Genomic DNA, 22,722 nt, shown 5'->3' with positions numbered 1-22,722 from the left:
TAGGGCGTGTTTAGTCTGAAGAATTTGTCATGTACTGTACTCTGGAATGCTTTAAGAGTAGTGTAGTCTCTTCCCTCCCCAACAAGACTCTTTTAAAGGCATCAGGAATGCCCAGCAGTTAATGAGTCACCGGGGTTTAAAAAACAAATGTAAAAAAAAATTCTTTCCTGTAAATGGTTAACGATTGTGGAAAGTCTTTCTTCAAAGAGCGGTCTGAAAGCAGGAGTGGTTCTCATTCAGCTGTGAGAGCTCGGAGGTGCCTGTCAGCCAGTGCCGAGTTTCACGGTAAACATCTGAAGGCACAGGAGCCCGCGTTGCCATGGAAACCACAACCCGAGGTTCGGGGGAGTGTGGTTTCTGAAACAGCCCCTCGTTTGGTCAGACAGCAAAGTTTTTACATGTAGAAAACACCAGAAACCAAGGTTTGTCCTTTTTGTCTTTTTCACTCTCTGTCCCAGGACTGTGGGGTAGGTAGTCCCCCTTCTTTCAGGGCAAATCGTAAATCGTGCAAATCATTAATCCGCTGTGTAAGTCTTTCAAGACCCAGGCTGCGTGTCTCCGAGTTGACCCCTCTTTACCAGAACTTCTGTTTCCCTCTTCGCTTTCATTTCTTTCAAAAATAAACCAAAACATTCACAGGAAATAAGTGCTCCGGCTGTCTTAGACCAGCCTCCTGTGATAAGAGGCAAATGCCACCCCCCACCACCCAAAACAAAACTAAAAACCACTGAGCAAACAGAACGTGGGGAGAGGGAACTTGCTGGGTATTTCCTGCCACGTGATGGATGAGTATTTCTTCAGGAGAAGGGTGGTCCTGTCTTTTTACAGATGAGTGCGGTCAGGTCTCTAGAACAGCTCCCCCATCTGTACCGTCCCAGGGACTCTTAGTTCCACCAGCCTGCAGGGTCCTTGTTAAATGTCGCTCGTCTGTAAGTGACAAGGTTAGGGATGAAGGTCAGTAAAGGGGGCAGTGTAGAGTGTGCACGCTGAGGGACACCGGGAGCCCGCGTTCGAGGTGAGCCTCAGAAACCACGCTGCCCACTTTCTGACGCAAAGACTCGGTTCCCCGCCGACCCGAGTCTCCGTGTGCTTCTGAGCCATAGTCAGCTGGTTAAGGCTTGGAATAGGAATATGAGCTAAAGAGCAGTGGAACCAAGAATTGTGCCTGCATCTGGTTTCATGAATAATATTTTCATGTCAGTAACATCATCAGGTAGAGGTTTTTAAAAAGGCTGGTGAAGGTCCAGTAAAAGTCTTTGTGGCTGCCCCCCCCCTCCCCCCCCTTAAAAACATGTCCTCCTGTTCGTACTTTTCTTGCCTGTTGTGTTAGTAGATTTGGTTGTTTTGCAGAAGGCTGTGTCGGTGACTGCAGGGCAGTATAGGAAAGGCAAGGGCAGGACAGGGAGAGTGGCGGTGTCACCCCGGTGGGTGCACCCGCTGACCCCACGAGTCGCCCGTGTCTGCACGTGCTGCGCCGCTCAGCCCGCAGCGGGGAGCGGGGCTGGGGAGGTCTCGTGTCCGGTGTCGAGGTCTAGAAACTTCCGGTACCGCGGATTTTGAGATTCAAACTGGAGACCTTTCCCCCGTTAAGAGCCTGCAGAGGCAGACCGTCCCCCGTGAAAAAACACATTGAATTTCAGGTGCTTTATCTTTTGAATTTCAGGTGCTGAATTGAGATGCAGCTGTTGATGCTGCCAGTAGTTCTTTATATGCAGTATAATTCAGCATATGCACCAAAATCTAAAGATTTTGTGCTTCTCTATTGCCGTACGCATTGATATATGTACACTCTGTATAGGACAGATTTATGTGGTTTCATGTGCCAAATGGTACATTTTAACACTTGCTCGCCAGCAGACCTCCAAGCTTTGCTGTGTAACTGGACTGGTCACCTGTGTAAATATCTGGGAATCCAGCCCCCAGCCCTGCCAGGGGACCAGCTGCCCCCCTGCCTGTCTCTGCAGTCTTCCCTGATCTTCTCTTATCTCCAGAGATAATCTGCACACAATGAAAGCAGGATTAATGTGAAACAGGTCACTGAGCTGCTGTTTGTTGGTCTGTTGGTATTTCATTTTCTCCAAGGGGGGGGTGCATACTTAAAGCACAACCGGGCTTTTGCATTGAATTTTGTCCCCCCCGAGGCGGAGCAGTTTTTCGGTCCCCCGGTGGCCGGGGGCGAGCCGTGCCGTGGGGTCTGGCTCCTGACAGGATGGGGCCGCGGCGCCCAGTCACCAGGTCAAGAGCTTCTCCTCTGGCTTCCTTTCACTTTCTTTACTTGCGGCGGTGCGACAGGACCTCCAGCGACCAAGATGAACTCGGACGTCTTGGTTTAGGACTTATTTTGATGTGGAATTTCATTACAAATTTATCTGTGGGGCTGTTTCCTTAATGCTCCCTCCGGGTTTTGAATTGTCATTTCATTCGGCCATTAGAAGCCAGTTTAGAGATCTTTTCAAATATGGATGCAGTCTGTCACAAGAGCTTTGAGTCACTGTGGAAATTGCTTTCTTTCACCGAGATATCCTTAAAGTGTTTTTTTATGGATCCTATATCAAAACCCTCAAGGGCTTAGAGAACCATGCATTATCACAGGAAGAATGGCCATTACTTGAGGCAGTCTAGTTTTAGTTAATGTTTTAATATTTTATCTGCGCATGCCTGTGAATTCCTATTCCCTTTGTATTTTTATTTTCTGAAATGGGCATGGCTGCGTCTGTCTGTGAAAAAAACGCATTATTGAACTACAGATGGCAAGACAGGCTCTTAAACTTCCTTTTAATCTGTGGAATGTTTGTTTGAAACTTCCCAGCTACTTTTAATGCCTAGGAAACAGACCGCAGTGTTTATTGCCATTTGCAATAGAAATCCTGAGATGGTAAATGGGATCTGAGCAGGGGAAGAGCACGTTTTTACCCTAATGGTGTAGTTGCCATAGGCACGGAGTTATGCAGGAGAGCCAAGTGAGTAAATCAGAAGGAGCATCCAGTCCAGGGGACAGCCCTTGTTCTTTAGAGCCTTACTCTCGCAGGTTTTGTCGATCACCCTTAAATCACCGATTTCTGAGGATATGGACCAGTGCCACTGTGATCAGTTAGGTGTGTTGTGAAGCAGTTTGGAGATCATTTAGTAGAAAAATCTTAAGTACTTCTTGGGCACCCAATGACCAGAGTTCTCTTAATTTAACAGACTATTGGGCAGCCCGGCTAGCTCAATCGGTAGAGCATGAGACTCTTAATCTCAGGGTCGTGGGTTCGAGCCCCACGTTGGGCGGTATCATTTTGGGGCGGAGCGGTGGCTCTGTGGCTAAGGATCTGCGCCTGTGGCTGGAAGGTTGCCGGTTCAAATCCAGCAGCCGGCAGAGGAATCCTACTCCGTTGGGCTCCTGAGCAAGGCCCTTAACCCCAACTGATCCAGGGGAGCTGTACAATGGCAGACCCTGCGCTCTGACCTCAAGCTAATAAAGTAATGTTATATTATATTGTTTGATTCATCCATGGCTAACAGTCCTTGTTAATCTTTAAACACGGGTGTTCTATATACCGAGCTGGTTTGGAGCTCTCTGGGACCAAGGCCGCTCTGGGTGAAGACTGAACTCACAGATTGCCACAGAGAGCACCGAACTGGGGTTGAAGCCAGATGTTCGCCACTGGCCTTCTGCGTAGGGTTAAACTACGCTCGCAGCCAGAGGATCTTTATCATGACTTGCGGTTCTATTTATACAGGCAGGTCTGGCACTGAGCTGAGGTCAGGAGTTGGAGATAAATGGCTGACATTGTTTGTTGACCTTGTTTTTAGCTTTAGACCCAGCTGCTCCTGACTTGTTTTTTTGTTTCCCAGCCAGGCCAGGGCTGTGAGCTACCGACGGAGAGCTGTCGGCCGCTGAGCCTGGTTTAATGAGTACCCTTTCAGGTGCTCCCATGCTGCGGGCCAAGGGCACGCAAGACCCTTTAATAACGGAGCCCCTGGAGCTGGTGCTCCCCTGCCTTCCGCGCGGGGGATGTTTGCACGCGGCCCGGATCGACAGCGTCGTCACGGGAGCTCCGCGTGCCTTAACCCCTAGTTTTCTGAGCGGGTGATCAACACGTTTGCGTGTGAGCTCACTGGGAAAACCACACATCTTTTTTCCGGGATGAGTAATGAATTTCGTGCTTGACTAAAGCATGCCCAGCCCCGCGTGTGCACACAGCCGGCTGCCATCTTTCCACTGGGCTGTTTGCTGGGTCCACTTACTCTCGACCCTTTCTGGGAGTTAAATCTCTAATCTCTTTATTATAAAGGAACAAGTCATAGGTTTATTCCATGCTGAAAAGAGAAGACAGAAAAAATACAATGCTTCTTCAGGTGTGAGGGCTTCACAGCCGAAACGTTGTGTTTTTTCTCTCTTCTCTTCTCTTTTCAGCATGGAATAAACCCATGACGTGTTCCTTACCAGCCTACGCATGCTGACGCAGCTACTCACCTGAACTATCTTTATTATAAAACGTTGTGTTTTCTTTCTTTTTTTTTTCAGCATGGAATAAACCTATTACTTGTATCTTTATTATCATACATACATGGGGCAACACGTGTTCTATCTATTTCCCTTCCTTTGCTATTATTAATATTAATTGTAGATTGGGACCACCGAGCTGTAGGAGCATGGGTCAGGCTGCCGAGCCGTGTTGTTGAAGCCGATACCTGGGCTTCTTTCAGGATACAGCCGGGTGAGACCCTGGGACCGTTAACCACTCACTATCCAGCAGGCGAGATGGGCCGAATGGCCTCCTCTCGTTTGCCACCTTTCACATACATGTGTGTTCTTGGGGCGCGTTTCTCTAATGAGTCGGGGCGTGTGTTTTCACTCGTTAACGTGGTCGCTGGAGGAAGGAGTGTTGGGAATGCATTCCCCTGTGGAAAGAGGTGAGAGTGCAAGCCCAGACACAGTGACGAGGGCCAGCACCACGCTGCTCTGGTCGTTCTGCCCGAGCTAGGGTAGCTTTTAATGAGTTCTGCAGCTGGAAACAACGGGCTCTCCCCTTCTCCTGTGACAACAAGTCATTTAATAATAATAATAATAATAATATTATTATTATTAATAATTGCTTACACTTATATAGCGCTTTTTCTGGACACTCCACTCAAAGTGCTTTACAGATAATGGGGACTCCCCTGCACCACCACCACCAATGTGCAGCATCCTCATCCTCATCATTCGACTCTTATCGGCTTGTGTTGGCTGCACAGGCCGTTAAACCAGCAGAGCCCCGCTGTCCGGACCACGCCGGTCTGCTGCCTGGCTGAAAAGGGCCCCGCGTGGCTCCACTTCTCTCATGCTTCAACCTCCTGGATTTTTCCGCCGTTCTTATCCGCTCTCACCTCGGAGGCAGAAGAGCTGAGATCGCTTGCAGTGCAGTTTTCTCCGGAAGACAAAAATCGCAGATCGCACCAGTAAAGATGAGGACTGGTTTGGTTGAGGTATTTCAGATGCGCCGTTCTCAGCGAATGGGAAAGGACTCTTGCATCAAGAGTCATCGCAGTGTTATTGAGGTTGTAAAGTTTGACAATTGTTTGGTGGCTCACCCTCCTGGAGCTTCTCTGTTATTATATATTCTCCTAAGACAGTGTAAACACACACGTGTTTCTGCATGTGTGCGTATGAGTATATATCCTCCTTCACGTTCCCTCAGTCATCCCCTGGGAGGCCCTGCTCTGTGGTTAGGGGGCTTTGATGAGGATGGGGAGTGGAAAGTTTCCTTGTCAGAGATGACTTGCCATTTATTATTGAAGCTGGATCTACATTATTGAAAAAATATTACTCTGAATTTTTCATTTGGGCACATTAGTGTGGGGAAAAAAAGTTAAAAGAAAATGTAAATGCCCTTTGAACATTCATGACAGGTTTTCTGAGGTGATAAGATGTGGATATATTGACTTCCTGATCGGGTTCAGGTGTTTGGGTTTTTATTTGTCCAAATCTCAGTTTAACTTGACGAGGAGTTTTATACAATTCGAATTTTTGTTGTTTTTTTTTAAATAAAAATTAGCGGTGGTGCAGGGCGCTGCTCACAGAGCTTCCTGTTCGGACAGTTTCACTTCCTGGGTCAGAGGGCAGGTTGCCCGCTCGGTGGACAGTAGAGAGCTGTTGCATGGGGGCACTGCTCACTGCTCACAACAAAGGTGGTGGTTCTTGATTGATTTATTAAATTATAGATATTTTGCCGAGTGAAGTACATAGAGAGTAAGTAGTCAGTGTCCAGGTCATTTAGACGTGGAGTCTGGGAGCTCACAGATAGACAGAACTGAAGTGTTGGGTAGTTGACCATTTCTGTAACTCTCATACACTGGCCATGTCCCTTCAAGCCCAGGCAGTTGTTTAGCTGTTTGTATCTAAATAAAGTAACAGAATTTGAAGGATGTGCGAAAGGAAGGAAGATGGAAGGTTTTTTTTTCATTCACTTGTGTTGGGAAGTTGTAAAGTCTTTACAGACGGGGACAGCTTGTCTCTATTCAGGCATCCTGCTCGGGGAGAGATAGCACAAGTGGTCTGACATTTGACTTCCTGGTCGTGAGCCTGCTTGCTGTCACACTGGAAGGTGGATAGAGAGTCAGAGGACTCGCAGACGCAAGCAGCTCTGCCCTGGACACACAGCATGTCTCTCCCTGGCGGGGGTGAAGGGCTGATAACTATAGCATTGATTGCACATCACATTCGCTGCATACAATAAGCGTGACCACCCCTTAAGCCAGGAGCATGCAGACTTTCTTGTAATTCCACACGCGATGATGGGTGTTACTCGGGTTCCTGACCTCAACAATAGCCAGGAATGAAACTTCCCTGCCACAGGGCATTTACCTACAGGAAGGAGGAGGGTTTGTTTATTTTTAAATTAAGAACAACTAGAAGGATTTCATGGAATGATCAAGCAGAAGTCGGAATGATATGGAACCTTGTGGAGAGGAGGGAACGACAATCAATCAGTCAATCAAGTGAACACACTGACATTCTTCTGCTGGCCGGGTCTTGCACATTCCTCGCCAGCACCAGAAGTGGTGGTCTGCCCTAATCTGATTCATGATATCAGCTCGTTGTCACTGCCGAGCCTGTCTTATTTCATTAAGCACGTCTTATCAGCGCTCCAGTCATTAGCGAGCCTGGAGAATCTTATTCCGGAGGGGCCCAGTGACGTACGCGGCCCACGCAGCTCGGAGAGCTAGCTCTGAGTGCCCCTGCTCAGAGAAGAGCACTTCTCTCTGGAGGAGATCGGCACTGTGCAGCTCTCCGGCTTGGCGGCTCTCCGCCGTGCGAGTGTGAGTGTGTGTGTGTGTGCGCGCACAGGAGTGCATGGTCCCACCCTCCGGGTCTCCATGAAGAAGTTTTTCAGCATGGTCATACAGAACCTCATCAGCCTGTCCAAGGAGAGGCCATGGCTGAACGAGAGGCAGCTGGCGAAGACGAAGGAGGGGCTCCAGCGGCGCCAGAAGCCGCGGCAGCAGGGGAAGGTGACGGCTCGTTCCTGTCCTCCGGGGTGCAGGCTGCGGGGGGTCGCTGCGGCGCGCACAGCCTGCGGAGAGAGGCTGCGTGTGCGCTGGGGAGGGAAGCCGGGAGACGCGGGCTGATTCGGCTCGGCGGTGCTCTTCTGTGCCCTCCTGGCAGGGTGCAGAGAGCGTCGGGCGTGAGGCTGCAGAGCGGGGTGACCAGACAGGACCCCGGACCCTCACACACCTGCCTGACTCTCACAGATAATCCGCCTTCAAAGAAAAGACACAGATCTACCAGTTCGACTCATGCAGTCTAGCAGAGCTGTTTGCTGTGTGGGGGCTTTTTTTCATGCTTCAGTGTAATGTTTGCTCCATAACATGTGAGCTTTTGAAGAAGTGCGTTCCTTTTTTATTGTCATCACGACTTTTATGATTTAGGTCATCTTCGCGATGCTGTTCTTGTGAGTGGCAGGTTGCTGAAGATCGTGGGGTTAAGAGCTCCGCATTCTCTCTTTGTTCCGTTTTCATTTTCTTCACCGGTGTAATGTGTTGTGTGGAGGTTGTTTTTCATCCCTGACACTCGGGACAGGTTTAAAAAACCACAAAAAAAAATCAGCTCTGCCATTTTCACATGAAAGGAACAAAAACTCTGATATTATTATGATCAAAACTGCACTCTTTCACAGACCCAGACAGAAGTTCGAAATTGCTGTGCTTATTCTTATCTGTCTCTAAGGAGCTCTGTTTACTTTACATTAAACATCATTAACTGCTTATCAGGTAGTTTTGTCAGTGTAGTAAGCGTTAGCATTTTCATGAATTAATCTGCAAAAAGTAAACTCAGATACGGTCTAGCTCCCTAATGGTTTCTTCTGTGTTGTACAAAGATGGTTTCTTATATTAGGTGTTTAACAACATATCGTTTGTTCCCGGTTCGGATGTCGTGTTTTTGTGCCTGTATCATTTTGCAAGCGTGAATCCTGTTTACTCGAAACGGGCGTAATGGTGATAGCACTTCTGAATTCTGAGTTTGAAGATTTCCATGATAGATTCCAGATTACTCTGTTCTCTCTTGTCGTCAGAGGTGTCCTTTGTTAACAGTGTGGTACATTTCAGAACATAAACCCGTTGCAAATTTCTGCATCGGCGCTGTCCGTCCGGCCAGTGGACAGTAAGAGCCTGCAGGTAGTCTTAGCACCGCGCGGGTCACTCCGATACTTTCTGCTTCCCTGTTCTTTTCACTGGGATCGCAGAGCGTCTCCGTTCCCTGCGTGGGGATGCAAGACCTGTCAAGCGGTTTATCACCGCGCATGAAATTCATCTTCAGCGGAGCGTCTCAGCAGCTTCCCCATGTTAACATGCGGGACAGCTTTATTGACCAGGAGCTTTTAACTAACAGCTATGAGGTTTCGAGTTGCCATGAGTTATTCACAAGCAAGCGGTTCCTGAAAGATGTGGGGTTTAGTTCAGTACTTAAATATGCCGAAGAAAGTAATTTGAAAAAATCTTAAACGGATAGTTGGGTATGTTTTCATGGAGTTAAGTAGCGGGGTTATCTGGGGAGCTTTTCCCAGCAGCACTCCCACAGTGCAGCAGCTCCTCAGTCAGGACGGCCCTCTTGCCAGTTCATCTGACCGACACAGTCCGAACTTCCCTCCCAAGCAAGACGGGATTCATCTCGCTGCGTGGCTCTCCACGGCGGGGCCACAGAGGACCGGACCTCGCGGTACTTTCTGGGACTCTTCACTTCCCATGTTCTTCTCCAGACACTCAGTTCAGGGAAAATCCCTGTCGATAGGCTTATCGGGATTATCCTGCTTCCCACGGGCTGTAGGGACCGGCCCTGTGGTGGATTTGCATCCCTCTAATCAGATTATTTATTTGTCCCTTAATTCCTGCCTCAATAGGTGTCGCCCCCTTCTGGGTCTGTAAGTACCTGCAGGTGAAAGATGACGCGCTCTTGTTTCTCTTGTTTTGAGTGGCGGCTTGACTTGGGGCGCGGAGGAGGGTTTTGAGCTGTGCTGCCGGCGGTCGGTCTGCAGAATGTGGTGCTGCGTTTGCTCTCACGGGGCTTGTGCCCAGTGCCTGGGAAATATTCAAAGTTTCAGCACAGGGAGGGTCGAATTGTCTAAAACCATAAACCAGGAGGGAGCTCTTTTCTAAGGCGCCTGCTGCTTTTGACTGAACGGCAATGAACTAGCTGTGTTCTGTTGTCGTGTGGTGTGGGCTCTGCAGAGAGAGGCCTGCTGGACAGGTCATGAGAGCTGACCGCTGGAGCTGGGCTATCCAAGGTTCTCCATTCGGGGTGGGAGGCCAGACTGAGCTGAAGCTGTATCTGCAGAGCGCAGCGCTGAGGCCATCTCTGTGTGTTTTTCTGTTTTAGCCCATCTGCTCGTTTGGACAGTTTTTAAAGTGATTATTCGGACACCTTTTTTTTTTCTATACAATTGGTGCAGTAATGGAATTTTTTTCTGAAGAGCGCTTTTGATATTCTATATGTATGTTTTTCTTAACGCTGGGGAACGCAATTCGGTTTTTGGAGAGCTCCTGCAGCTCAGGAAAGAAAGCCCCTCTGGTCAAACTAAAATTTTGTGAACACATAAATCTGTCCCTCCGATGACTCTTGCTGTAATTGTCTTAAAGGTGCTGCAGCCTTTGCTGTGTGTGCTGCTCCAGCTGTGAGCACATTAGGCTCTGTGTTCAGCCTGATGTGAGGGGCGTGCACCCCGGCACAGCCTGGAATCCTTCCTGTCTGCCAGGAATAACACACTGGACACGCTGCTGAGCTCCAGCTGCAGTCCCACACCGGGCTCTCTTGTGGTTTTGTGTTTCTGTATTTGCGAAGACCTCCCATTAACACTCATTTTGTATTACTTTGCTCTTCTGTACTTCACTTGGGTGAAATTAAACTCAAAACATCTTTATTTGGGCAGTTTTCGATTGAATAGATGATGTCATGTGGTTTATGAAAACAGCTCTGATCTCCTCACTCGTCCTTGTAGTGCCTGGGGTAACACTTTTTCAGATGTGGTCGGTCTTCACGTCGGTGTTAGTACCTGTGCGTGCACACTCTCTCGGCTGATTGGCTTGCAGAAAAGGTTGTGCGGAGTGGGTGTCATGGGGCAGTCTGATGCAGCTGACCCCTCTCTCTTCATCTGGGCACAGCTGCTGCCGCTGAGAGTTTAGAGAGAGCCAGGCTGTTCGCTTATTGCAAACTCCTCGAGACGGAAGAAGTAGGGACTGTGCTGATCCTTCAGGGGCTGATAGTCCGTTTATGGTCTGGGGGAGATTCAGAAATAATACAACCAGGGCTTGTCACAACCTCCAGAAGAGTGTTCTTCCTCTCAATGAATACAGTAAGTCCCTTTTTGCCAGGTTTGGGAAGCCCTAAGGGATTGCTTTGTTCGGGCATCCAACTGGATCATCATTTTCTGATCACTCAGGTAACTCCACAATATCACTTTGTATTGAACTTCCAGCTCAATTACCTCGCACTTCAGACCTCGGGTCTCCCATCTGACCTTGTGCGCAGATTGTTTTACTTATTTGCGATTTGCTCAGTTGTGTGTGACATGTGGGAACTGTGTAAAATGAGCCCTTTAGCAGGAGGTCTTCCCTTGCTTTTGTGGTCAGAATATTTCATTATTTATGTGGAAGAGGACCCAGTGTCACTTCTGGACTGCTCATTAAGTAAATATGTGTACATAGGAGTGCGTGGGAAGAGGGGTCGTATTTGAGCCTGGCCTTTCAATATATTTACAAACCTACATTTTGTCTATGTAGACCTGAAGAAGGCTCCACGGCCGAAACGTTGTGTTTTCTTTCCTCTTTTTTTCAGCATGGAATAAACCTATTACTTGTTCCTTTACGTGTTGTATATGTCTGCTCCACAAATAATTGAAAATAAGAGGAGGTAGTTTTAAGGTGTCTTGGGAAGTCTGTGAAAAATGATTGCGGGTCCATTGCAATCATGTGACTCAAGCTGCTCCTTGAGTTCGAATGAGTGCACAGAATCTCAGGAGGCAGTCAAGTCCCCAAGTCAACTTTTCTTGCACGTGCAAGCTGTTTAATATCCTGTGCAAAACTGAAATTGCCACTTCTGAAGCAGTACAGGGTATTTAGAAAAGGGCTTTAATGGACATTAATGGCTTGTGCATGCCAAGAATAAATTCAATTTAAAGCAAAATGCTTATGCACCTGAATAACAATGAAATGCAGCTAGTTATCACTGTAGCCCACTGTGCATTATTGCTTGTATCATTATTTGTCAATTGCATTCACACAAATACAAAAGCACGGTTTCAGATAGGTCATGCTCCAGAGGCTTGAAAATTTCATCATGCCATATGGTACTCAGAGACGTGTTAATAGCTCTGATCTGTACTTTAACATGGGCATGGCTGCATGATGTGCTGTTGCCGTCAGTCTTTCTAAAGCTTCAGCGATTTTCCAGCAGCCCACTGGCCTGTGTTTCCCCTGTGCATGAAGCAGCCCTGGCAGCTCCCTGCAGCGGGTGACAGTGTGTAGCTATGACTGACTCGCCGGATTCCCTTGTCTGTTGTTCAGCCTTCTGCTGACGGAGGCACTGGACTGTGATGGGCTTTCTCCCACCAGTGCTGCCCCAGCGGAGTTCCCCTCCCACTGCTCTCCTCCAGTGGATCCCCACTGCCTGCCTTTGTGCATGTGTCTGTGATGGGAGATTGCAACCGTTTCAGTTTTTGCACAAAAGCGCAGATCAGTACTTTACCGTGCCTTCAGCCAGATTCAGTGCATTGTGAGGAGTGTTGTGCAGGATAATTGTGGATTACAATATAATGCAATACATGAGGCACTAATGTGAGTATGTTGCACGACTCTAAAGCTCAGATACAGGCATAGCCACATGCTAGATTTTGAGGGACAACTGGCTGGTTTAGGCAATGCAATGTGTGAGCAGCTCTTTCTGCCCCTCCAGTGTTGCGCTGTGGTCTGTTACTGAGTGGATTTTTAAACACCTGCTAGTATGCCTGCAGAAGAAAAGAAACGAGCACCTGTAGAAATGTGTACGTGAAACGGAGAGAATCTCCCCAGCTTAGAAACCACAGTAGTCTCCCCTGTGACTCCACTTGATAAAGATGCAGCTTTTGCAAAAGTCTGAACTCTTGAGGGGGGGAGGCATTGCCATCGTTTGCTAAGTACATCTGCACCATTTGGTCAAACACAGTGAGTCACACGCATGGACACTCCCTCCCTCTCCCCAAAAAATGATATAATAGCACTGAAGTACTACATCCTGAGCCGGGACACATGTGTTAAACAATCTTTGGTTACAAAATGAAAATTGGCTCTTGGTAGTTGGACTTCGTGATCCGCAGATATTTGGTTGCATTTCACAGGTTATTAATCTCCCTGCCTCGCCCTGTCAAGGCCACCTGCTAATGAGAGCACGCCCAAGTGTCGGAGCACAACCTCGGGGACAAGCTATGGCATGCATTTTAATCCCAATTAAGTTGACAAGTGAAGGTTTCCCAGTGTCAGCAGATCACGAACCCGACAGAGCTCGAGAGCGGCAGGCTTGGCTGCAGCCATAAAGCGACTTGGAAGCTGGCCAGCAATGGGTAGACTTGAATTGTTAAGGGTGGGTGTGTTTGTTGGCTCAGGTTTATTTGTGTGTGCTGTTATTTATGTTCTGTGCCTTGCCTTGCGCAGTAATAAAATTGCAGCAGCGCATCAGCAGTTAAGAGTTATTTTGAGCCAATTAAATTGTGGGTTAATCTCACGGTTTGCCGTTTGCTAGTCATAACATGCAGCGAGGAGTAAACAGCGGGCTGGCTCACCGCAGGAATCAGTGCCGTTGCGCTGCAGCCTCCCATCTCCATGAACAGGGGGCTGGTGTGCCAGCAGTAGCAATTAAAGTCTGTAAACATTACACCTCTGGAAGCTTTGCAAAAACAAAATTCCACAGGGACCCTAGAGTCCTCTTTTCCTAAATGCTGAGAATTCAGCTGACGGAGAAAGTAGCAAGGCTGTGTCAATGGCTGAGATGCCGGAGTCCCTGCCCTCTGTTCCTCGTTTTTAAAGGGTGTAGTCTCTTCAGAGTTGCGGCCGTCACAAATGCCTGCGTGGGAATTTCACATTTTACTGTACCACGCTGTGTGTTTGCTTTGCGGCGGTTTCTCCTGCTTTGCCGTACATTGCACCGTAGCGTGGAGCTGTGGTTAGGGCTCTAGGGTGAGAGCTGGGGTTCTAGGTTTGTAGCTGCCACTGTTGTACCTTTGATGAAGACCTTTCGCTCAGATTGCTCCAGCAAAATGTCCTGCTGTGAGTGAAAAAAGTTCATCATAAAATTTGTATCCCGTACACTGTTTTTCCCCTGATTCCACCGAGCTTTTGTTTTTCCTTCCTCCAGGAGAAGTTGTTACAAGGTCTGTCTCTCCTTCCTCCCTGCCAGATGATCCTGACTGTGTACCTGAGCAACAGCGAGCAGGTGCTGACGGAGGTGCCCATCACACCGGAGACCACCTGCCGGGACGTGGTGGAGTTCTGCAAGGAGCCGGGCGAGGCCGGCTGCCACCTGGCGGAGGTGTGGAGAGGCAATGGTAAGGGCACCGCCAACGCCCACCGGGTATCCCGGCACGCCGCTGAGCATCATGGGAAAGGATCACCCTGAGCCCTGCCCTACCGGAATGAGCAACTCTGACATGACGATGCAACACCGTGAGAAGACAGCCTGTAAAAAAGAGTAGATGCAGAACCACAGTGGTTCGTGTGTTTGATTCTTTCATCTTAACTGACTTTAATGCACAGGTCTGGAATTTCTACCCAGTTCAGGGAAAAGTTTCGTCTTTAAAGTAAGACATGCCTTGTCATGACCAACTATGCATGTAAGGGGTTATGAAATGAAGAACAAGTTGGGGGAAAGTAATTTTAGAAGTTTTTCATTTCAGTGGCTTATACTGTATGTGTGTATAGCTGCTTTGTAAGGTAATACAATACCTCCTAAAAAACAAATTCTTCACATAAGTAATTTATGCATTTCTTCTTATAGGTAACCTTAAGGTCAGTGTTTGTGCTATGGTTGTGAAAGCATTTTAAAAATGCTGCATAGTTCAGTTTGAAAGGTGCTTCTTGTACTACAGAAGAGCTTTGTATTTCACAAGACGGAGAATCTGATGTGTACAGAGAAATTAAAATCCTATAGGTTCCTGATCCCTCTTTTCGCTGTGAGGCTAGAGTACTGTGAGAGAGCAGAGATTTCCATTGAAATGTTACTTGATTAAAGGCTCTTTTTCAGAGTTATGGTTTCATTCCCATCCTGCTGTGATCTTTTTACGCAGAGAGAAAGTTAAGGTTATAGTGTGTTTGCAGGTACCTCTCCTCACTCTCTGATCTCTTCCTGGATCCTCTTGCTCTGCTCCACACTGACCCCTTGTGGAGCTGGAGCTGACTCACAGGGGTTTTTCCTCTGTGAAATCAGTCTTGATATCTCGCACGTGCTCATTTTTCTCCACTGTCCCTGCTGCGTAATGCGTGACTGGCTTACAATTCACAGTTAGTCACTGGATTTTTGTGATGGACTTTTCTTCAGAGCACCGCACACATCGATTGAAATTGATACTGGCACCGAGGAGGCTAAAGTGTGTGTGAATGCCCACCTTTTCAGATTTGGACAGGAAAATTCTGTAATCCTTAAATCAGTTGCACAGCCTTTGTCTTGGGGTGTCTTGTCTTCTGCTGTACATGAAGTCAGTGCTGGCAGAGAAAGGTGTTTCCTGCAGCCTGACGGGTCCACAGCACAGACCCGTCTCGCTATAGACTCTCTCTTCCTGTCCCCAGCCATGCTTCCTGCCTCGCACATGCCGTTTTTCCTTTCTGGTGAAGCCAAGCCTTCAGACACTGGATGGATGACTCCCTGCAGTTCTGTTAATCTTGCAGCTGGTCCACCGGGAGGTACAAGGTGACCCCATATACAAGGTCCAGTGTGGGTTCCAGAGCCCCAACAGAGCTGTTCAGACACTCAAGACAGCCATCTTGCCTCGGGTTGCCCATTCAGCCCCACCTACACTTTATTCTGCTTTCTATGACTGCACTGCAATAGAAATGGCAATAATGATGCATATCTTAATACATGTGTTTAAATTACAAACATCCTATGTCATACTGGAAATGTCTGTTCAGGGTGCTAAATATGACTGCTGACTTACCCTGGGGGAGTAATGTCAGCTGAAGAGTCTCCCTAGCTACAGATCCGCTGTGCTGGTAATGTTTAGGTCCCTTCTCTATGTAAACAGAGCTCACGTGTTCATACCAGTGAAATGCATTAGCCCCTGAAACAATGAGAATCATTGTCGGTCTTTGTTAGAATCTGGAGGAGAAAGCAGGTCAGGATGTCACTGATTCTCAGACCCACAGACTTGTTTTGTTTTTCTAGTTCAGTCAATTAACCCCCCCCTGGAGCTCAGCTGCCCCCTGCTCCCACCTGGCTGGGGGAGCAGCTGGTGTTCTGAGAGCAGATTACAGAAGTATGTCCTGACTCACCACTCTTGCCAGAAAAGGAATCTGCAGTGTCCCTTCCTTCACCCTCTTCCACATTCCATCTCTTGGCAGAACATTTCATTCCTCTGCTTCCCTGCCAGTCTTCTCCTCAACCAGCAATGACCCAAGCGCCTAGTCCTGAGAGTTTGGTGGGATTAGTCAGCAGGGATCTCTTGGCAATGCTGCGCCCCTTGCCACTTTCTGGGTGCTAGGAGGTCTGCAGTGCCTTCTGTGAGGGTTTCCCCCTCCTCTGGTTGGCAACAGACTTGCATGCAGCACAGGGTGGTGTAGCCTGAGACGCTTTAAAAGACAGGTGGATGAAAGGGGGACAGAGCCTGTACTTCATCCTCCTCCTCCTTCCCCCGTGTGCGTTTGCTGGTTTCAGGTGGGATGGATTTTTTAGCAAAAAAATAATAAATACTGGCGATTAAAAGCAATAACCAGTAGAATACTTAGCAAAAAGAATGACTTAGTAGTATAGCTTTCTCCACCCCGAGAAAACTTGCACTACTGGGCAGATATGTCTGATATATTTTGGGTTACCGCTGTAAATGTGAAGGTAGCTGAAATCATTGAGTTTTTTGTAATAATGCAGGCCCACAACTGCACATAAAATCCAACCCCATGAATCCGTCTTAGAAAATCCTAGGGCGCGGCCCTGGTTCACCTTATTTACATATGGGGTACACATCTTCCCTCTTTATCATGGGTCTTCCTTCCTGTTAGGCAAACCCCACTGCGTCCTCGGTGGCAGATTCGCACGTGAAGCGGCAGCGTGTTCGGTTGGCTTCCCCAGCCAGCCTGCTGGAATGCGTAGCCTGCAGCTGTCTCTCCGTGGCTCCCTTGCTCAGACCTGTCGATCCCCACCTGCTCGCCCTTCTCCTCCTCATCGCTGGAGGGCGCGCGCCAGGGGTCTCTCCCGGAGCCCATCCTGCCCCGCTTCGGGTCTTTGACCGAGACGAAACTGCGGGTGTTAATTGCCCTCCTTTGACGAGCTTATCCCCCAGCTTGAGTGTCACGTGACTTGACTCGAGTCTTATTTGCTCGAAATGTAGAGATCCTTCTGCCTCTGATGCGTGAACAGGTATAAAATCTGTATGGGTCAGTAAAACTGCAAGAAGATTCAAGAGCCTTCTCTGGGCTGTGCATCCCATTCAGACCAAGACAGTGGTAGAGTGGCATTAAGATTAGGGGAACAAAGCAGTCTGGGTTGAGTGAGATCAGCGTCTGTCAGCAAGGGGCCGGGATGATTTTATAGGCATGTCACTTTTACAGACGGTCGTTGAATTAATTTGGTTCAAAGGATTTTTGGAGTGTTACCCAGCTCATCGTGTGCAGAACCTGGTTCTGTGCTGTGATAGAGGAGGTGATTCACCTGTCTAGTTCGCGAAAGGGAAATTCTCAGAGTGAGCCAGTCTCCCTCCTTGAGGGCATGTCTCGCCACGCGCGAGCTCCTTAAAGAGGCCTCTCGCTTGCCCCCCCGCCCTCCGCGGGCCCCCCTCTCACCTGCGCCCGTAGTGTCTTGGCCGGGGGGCTCGAGGGAAGTGAGTCAGCGGTCTGCTTTGAGATCATGTCTCGCTCCGTTTGTAAGGCGTGAGTCGTGAACAGAAGGCCCTCCTCAGTGTTCGGCTGGCCCGTCCTCCCCCAGTGCTCTGTGCTCTGTGCTCATTCCCCCCGCGACTCGCGCCCGCAACCAGGCTGCGCTTCGGTTCTGCCAGCTGAGCTTTGCTTAAGGGAGAGCAGGTGAGTGACACTGGGGTTTTCTTCTCCTTAAAGACCCGGCCTTGCATGTAAAAAAAACAAAACAAGAATGTCAGTCATGAAAGTCGCTGTGAGATTGAGCCGTGATGTGTTCGTGTTTCGGTAACCCCTGCATGGTGTGCGAGAAGGAACGTGTTTGCAGCCATGTCCTCCTTCCACAGCTCCAGGGGTTTTCGATTTGGTGCTGCCACCTCTTTTCACTTGCGTTTCCTCAGAACGATTTGTTTTCCCCACCCTTCAAAAGCTTTTGCTTTCTCTGAAAACCGCGGTCTGTCCCTGCTGGCTTTGGTAGTCACGTTCTCAGTAAGGCCCTCGTCGTGCTCCCAACAATGTTATCTGCGCTGGGACTGTGAGAGGCTCTTCCTCCCAGAACGCCTTTGTTTTGTTACCGTAATGTGTCTGAACTGCACGGCAACCTCCGTTTCGGATCCTGTGACTTTTTTTCCCCCCGATACAGCGCACACAAAGAGCTCATTAAATAAACGGACCCGTTAGAACCTGTTGTGAAAAGAGTTCAGTTCTGCCGAAATGCGGAAAGTTTTAGAGGCCAGTGAAACCTATTTTCTCTGATTGTTTCCCTCATTGATTTCATTCCAGTCATTAACACGTTTCTGCCCGAATTTAACTGAAAGATCGTTAAGATGCTCACTGCAGTTTAAGTGGTGTTTGAGCAGTGGCCTGGCTCTTTGGGCCTTTCATCACATTGTAAAGGAAACACCTGTTTTAAGTGTTTTGAATCCGGTGCTTGATTGTTGAACAGCATGTAAAAACAACAGCTGCAAGCTTCAAAACGCTGGACGCAAACAAAAAGTATGTGTTTTCATATTCTTCCTCTTATGTTTTGTACATGTGTGTGCGCTGTCCGTACAGAGTCTGCTTGTAGTCCCATTTCAGTGTGGTAAGACGTTGAAAAGGGAAGAGATTTGAACTGAGCGTGAGGGAAATCTGTCCAGAATGTCACTCCTAGTGTCAGGCTGACAGTGCAGTCCACAGTGCAGGGAGGAAATTAAATACAAAGCAAAAAAGAAAAAAGAAAATCGGAATCGGAAACAGATGAGAAAGCAGTTTTTTTTTTAACTACAGTAAAAGTTATGGTGGAAGGTCACACTACAGCCTTGAAATATTTAGATTAAATTGCACATTCAGCACAGGGACTGAATTCAATTAAAACATGCTGGGAGTTTAGGAGATTTGCATTTCAATAGCATTTCAAAGTACACGATAGGCTGCCTCCCGCTGCAGGAGAGCCAGGGTTTGCCTGTGTAGTGTGTAATGACCTACAGTACACTGGGCTGGCCACTCTGCAAGAAGCCATCTAAAAAACAAGCAGTAAAAAGTGAAATGGTAGCCTATACCAGTGCTGATTACTGTGTTGTTACACTGATAAAACACTCCTCTGGTGACTACGCTTAACAGCAGTGATGCTTCGATACATGTAGAGATATGAAAGAAATAACCTGAGCTCCCTCTGTTTGTTGCTGTGTTCTGCGTTTCTGACTTCTGAGTGCTGTCGAGGCTGTCTGCTCTCTGCTGTCTCTAACGGGACAGACACACAGCGCCTGTGGAAGTCCACTTGCTCCCCTCTCTCTCGTCTTTCTTCCGTCATGACGAAGAGTCTCCGCCCCCAGCTCACATTACTGGAGTTGAATTTCACACGTGCGACCTGCAAGTTGTTAATCCTTTAAAGGAGTCTTAACTCCAAGGTTCTGTTTTCAGCAGCTTTGGAGTTGAGAGCTGAAAAAGTTGCGCTGTGCAGAAGAACAAGTGGTCAGACGGGGCTCAGTTGAGTCTGACTGAGCGTTTGCTCAGTCGGCTGTCAATAACACTTTTACATTTAAACCAAGGGTTGGAATTGTTCGCTTTTATTGCGTAGATCTTAAATACTAATGCAAACAGGCTGTCCACTGTGCCTCCTTCACCTCTACAGGTAGGACCTGCAGGACCTGTAGCTCTGGATAAGCCTCAGCCCTCTCAGATTCTTTTGTTGTGCGATGTTTCTCCTCCTCTGGAGCTCCCCATGAATACCACTTCCATGGTGTCATGTCAGGTCTGCTGCTCTTTGATCTGATTCATGTGCCTTCCTGTCCTGAGCACAGGCAGAGCTTTGTTGTGGTTCTTTTTCATGTTTCTCTTCTCTCTGGCGGAGGTGGGGGTGGGGGTCCGGCTTTACTGTTTGGTTAGAAGGATGCAGGTGTGTGTGTGTGTGGGGGGGGATTGAAGACTTTTGCTTGTGCTGGGATAGCGAATTTGGAGCAGCCACAACAGAGAGCACCTGGTCCGTCGGCTGCCCAGCAAGCAGGACAAGCAAGGATGCATCCCCGATGATTAGTGCATTAACTGTGTACTGACTCTGCCCCTGGCAGACAGAGCCACGAACTGCGGTACATGGTGCTGTTGATGGTTCTGGAACCAGAGTTCGGAACCCGGGTTCATCGGTTTAATGTGGCTCATTCTGGGGACGGTTGGTGATAGGAGAGAGGTTAGGACTGGGGTGTAGTGCGATTTCCACAGGTGCGTCGCACTGTTGCAGACTGTGACCCCTGTGGTCTGACTGTGTGCGCTGCTTCTCTCCCCGACAGAGAGAGCCATACCCTTCGACCACATGATGTACGAGCACCTGCAGAAGTGGGGGCCTCGGAGGCCGGAAGTGAAGTTTTTCCTGCGTCATGAAGAATCTCCCACGGAGAGCGGCGAGCAGGGTGGGTATCCGACCGGCTCGCGCGTCGTTGGCGTCCTCTTCCGGGGAGGGGGAGTTTGAACTTTTCCCTGGAGCTCCGCGATCAGGCTTTTCCTGACTTGTGTTGGAGACTGTGAAGGATTTTGTTTTTAATTTATCTCGAGGCGTGTCAGGTTTTTTTTCCCAAGAAGCCTGTGTGGTGCAGAAAGAGTCTCGGCAGTAAGCTGAGGGCTTCAGCTGTCCCATTAATAAGCTTCAGTCTTAATAAAATCACCAGCAGTGACCCCTCCTCACCCTTGCACCTGACACCAGTGACAAATGCTTGAAACAGGTGCAGCACTTGGTGAGACCTTGGAATGGCTTCATACGTACTTTACCTTTTTTTGTATGCATGATGGGTTGTATGAAGGTTGACTAACATGCACTTAAATTTGCATCTCATTTTGTAGATATATGAAACAGAAGGGTTTGCATCTATAATTGGTTAATGTGCGATGTTGCTGTGACAGTATAACCTTCACACATTAAAGATAGGAAGAAGAATCGTTCGCTTTTGTTCTGACCTGAGGTCACAGGTCACTGCTGATGTATCTCGAGAGAGAGAAGTCAGATGGACGAAGCAGTGCAGGGCTTCATTTTTTCCATGTGTTGCTATAGATTATGGTGCAAACAGCTGATATGAGCGTGCCCTTTTCCAGCTCTTTGAATACAAGGTCACAATTTATTTTCGGCGCACAGCTGTCAAGATTACCCAACGCTAATGACTGGGTGCCGAACTGGGAGAATTCATCAAAAATATGAGCCTGCCGCTATTTTTAGCTCAAGCCGTAAACTGCACATTTGAACACAAGAGGGGAAACAAACACAAAAACAACAGCCCCATAGCCATGGGAGATGTCAGTAGATATTTTTGTTAAGATTGCGGCTAAACAGATCTATTATGTCATATCCAGATGACGGAAAAACAGTGCCATTATTTCTGCAGTTTAGCCATTTTGTGGTTTGGACGGCTGCAGGGCCTTACATCACTACTGCAGATAAAAGGCTAATGAAGTAGTGACATTGGCACGTGGGCGTCGTATGCAGGTGAAGACAGCAGTCCACCTTTCACTCCAACACTTACTCTTCTCTTGCTAAAGCTAGATTTACCCTTTTTACTGAGAAATTCAGCATTTTTTTTCCCCCACTTTGTCTTTGAGTATCCCAAACCCCTTGTGCGTTTCAAGTGCAGCTTGGTGCGGCGTGTGCAGATCATGGTCTGGCTGGTACCGTACCTGCGCAGCCCTTTGACGTTGGAGATGGGGGGGGTTTTCCAGGCATCCGCTCTGCGGGAATCCTGTAAGGCCCGGTCACTGGCATGAAGCGGTCAAACAAGGCAGACCTGTGTCAGGGGCCCGGCTTTCGCAGGATTCCCAGCCCTGCGCTTTGTCGCTAGGTGTGCCGTTCGCTGGTGGAAAGAGTCCAGACCTTCAAAGAAAGCTCTGTATGCTTTTACTGCGTTCGTAGGAATGCGCAGTGTGCACTTCAGTTCCCATGTCTGTTTTGTTTTTTTTTAGGACTCGTGTCTCATTTTCTCTAGAATTTGGAGTCCAACACCAATTGCATTGATTAGCCTTGGAGTGTAGTGATAGCATTTTGTGTAGTGCCTCATTTGTGAATTATACCCATACTTCTGTTGAAGAGAGCAAGGAAACTTAGTGTGTAAGAATTTTCTGGTTCTTTTGTATTTAGTAATTTCTTGTTTTTTTTTTTAACAGCCCGTACCAGTTTCTTGTTTCTTTGGGTGTCAGGTTACCTCAATAATACACACTTTCTTAGCGTCTTTGTCAGAGTCGTGCGTAAAACCCCATCCTGCTGGGGTTTCACTGGGTTGATAACTGGAGTTTTTATTGGTTATCAATGAAAGGAGATATGAGCTCGAGTTTGATGTGTGAGTTTGGTTGTCTCAGATACACTTTCCTGTAGTACAAAGATGTGGAAGAAGGTGACAAATCGGCTTTGGCAGCTGAACCCAATTGTGGCCTGGAGAGAGCTCAGCTATACAGGAGGAAAACACCAGTGCCCCCTACAGGCCACCCTTCACCTCGTCAGCTTCTGCCTTGGGGCTCTCAGAAATTGCCTGTTTATCCTTAGCTTATTACACGGCTGGTTTGTTTTGAGCTTTTGATTGTAGAGCTGGTTCTCAGTAAGTGACAAGTTCGTTTAGCGCCGTGATTGCTGTTTTCTTGGAGAGAAAAACAATTGAGACCGCACAGTACATAAAGCAAGCTTGTTTTATAGTGCTGTCACTTTAAGGCTGCAGCAGTCAGATG

General features: G+C 48.1%; 1 protein-coding gene across 7 annotated transcripts in view; it reads left to right on the top strand.

The window, feature by feature from the left end:
* The window catches only part of ppp1r13bb (protein phosphatase 1, regulatory subunit 13Bb), a 65,442-nt gene that overhangs the window by 10,866 nt on the left and 31,854 nt on the right, over nt 1-22,722 (top strand). For 3 of the 7 annotated variants that reach the window (XM_069193116.1, XM_069193112.1, XM_069193115.1), the window contains exons 1-3: nt 7,205-7,479; nt 13,889-14,036; nt 20,313-20,432. In XM_069193116.1, the coding sequence (XP_069049217.1) occupies nt 7,345-7,479; nt 13,889-14,036; nt 20,313-20,432 (403 nt within the window). In that variant the 5' untranslated portion in view covers nt 7,205-7,344. Of the gene's footprint in view, nt 1-7,203; nt 7,480-13,888; nt 14,037-17,627; nt 17,716-20,312; nt 20,433-22,722 lie in introns of those variants that run through there. The other 4 variants (XM_069193113.1, XM_069193114.1, XM_069193111.1 and 1 more) reach the window with 3 other exon arrangements.

This window comes from Lepisosteus oculatus, chromosome 8 (assembly GCF_040954835.1).
Source record: "Lepisosteus oculatus isolate fLepOcu1 chromosome 8, fLepOcu1.hap2, whole genome shotgun sequence".
NCBI classification, from domain to species: Eukaryota; Metazoa; Chordata; class Actinopteri; order Semionotiformes; family Lepisosteidae; genus Lepisosteus; species Lepisosteus oculatus.
Note: the sequence above shows the minus strand (reverse complement) of the source record. Positions and strands in the feature narration are given on the sequence as shown.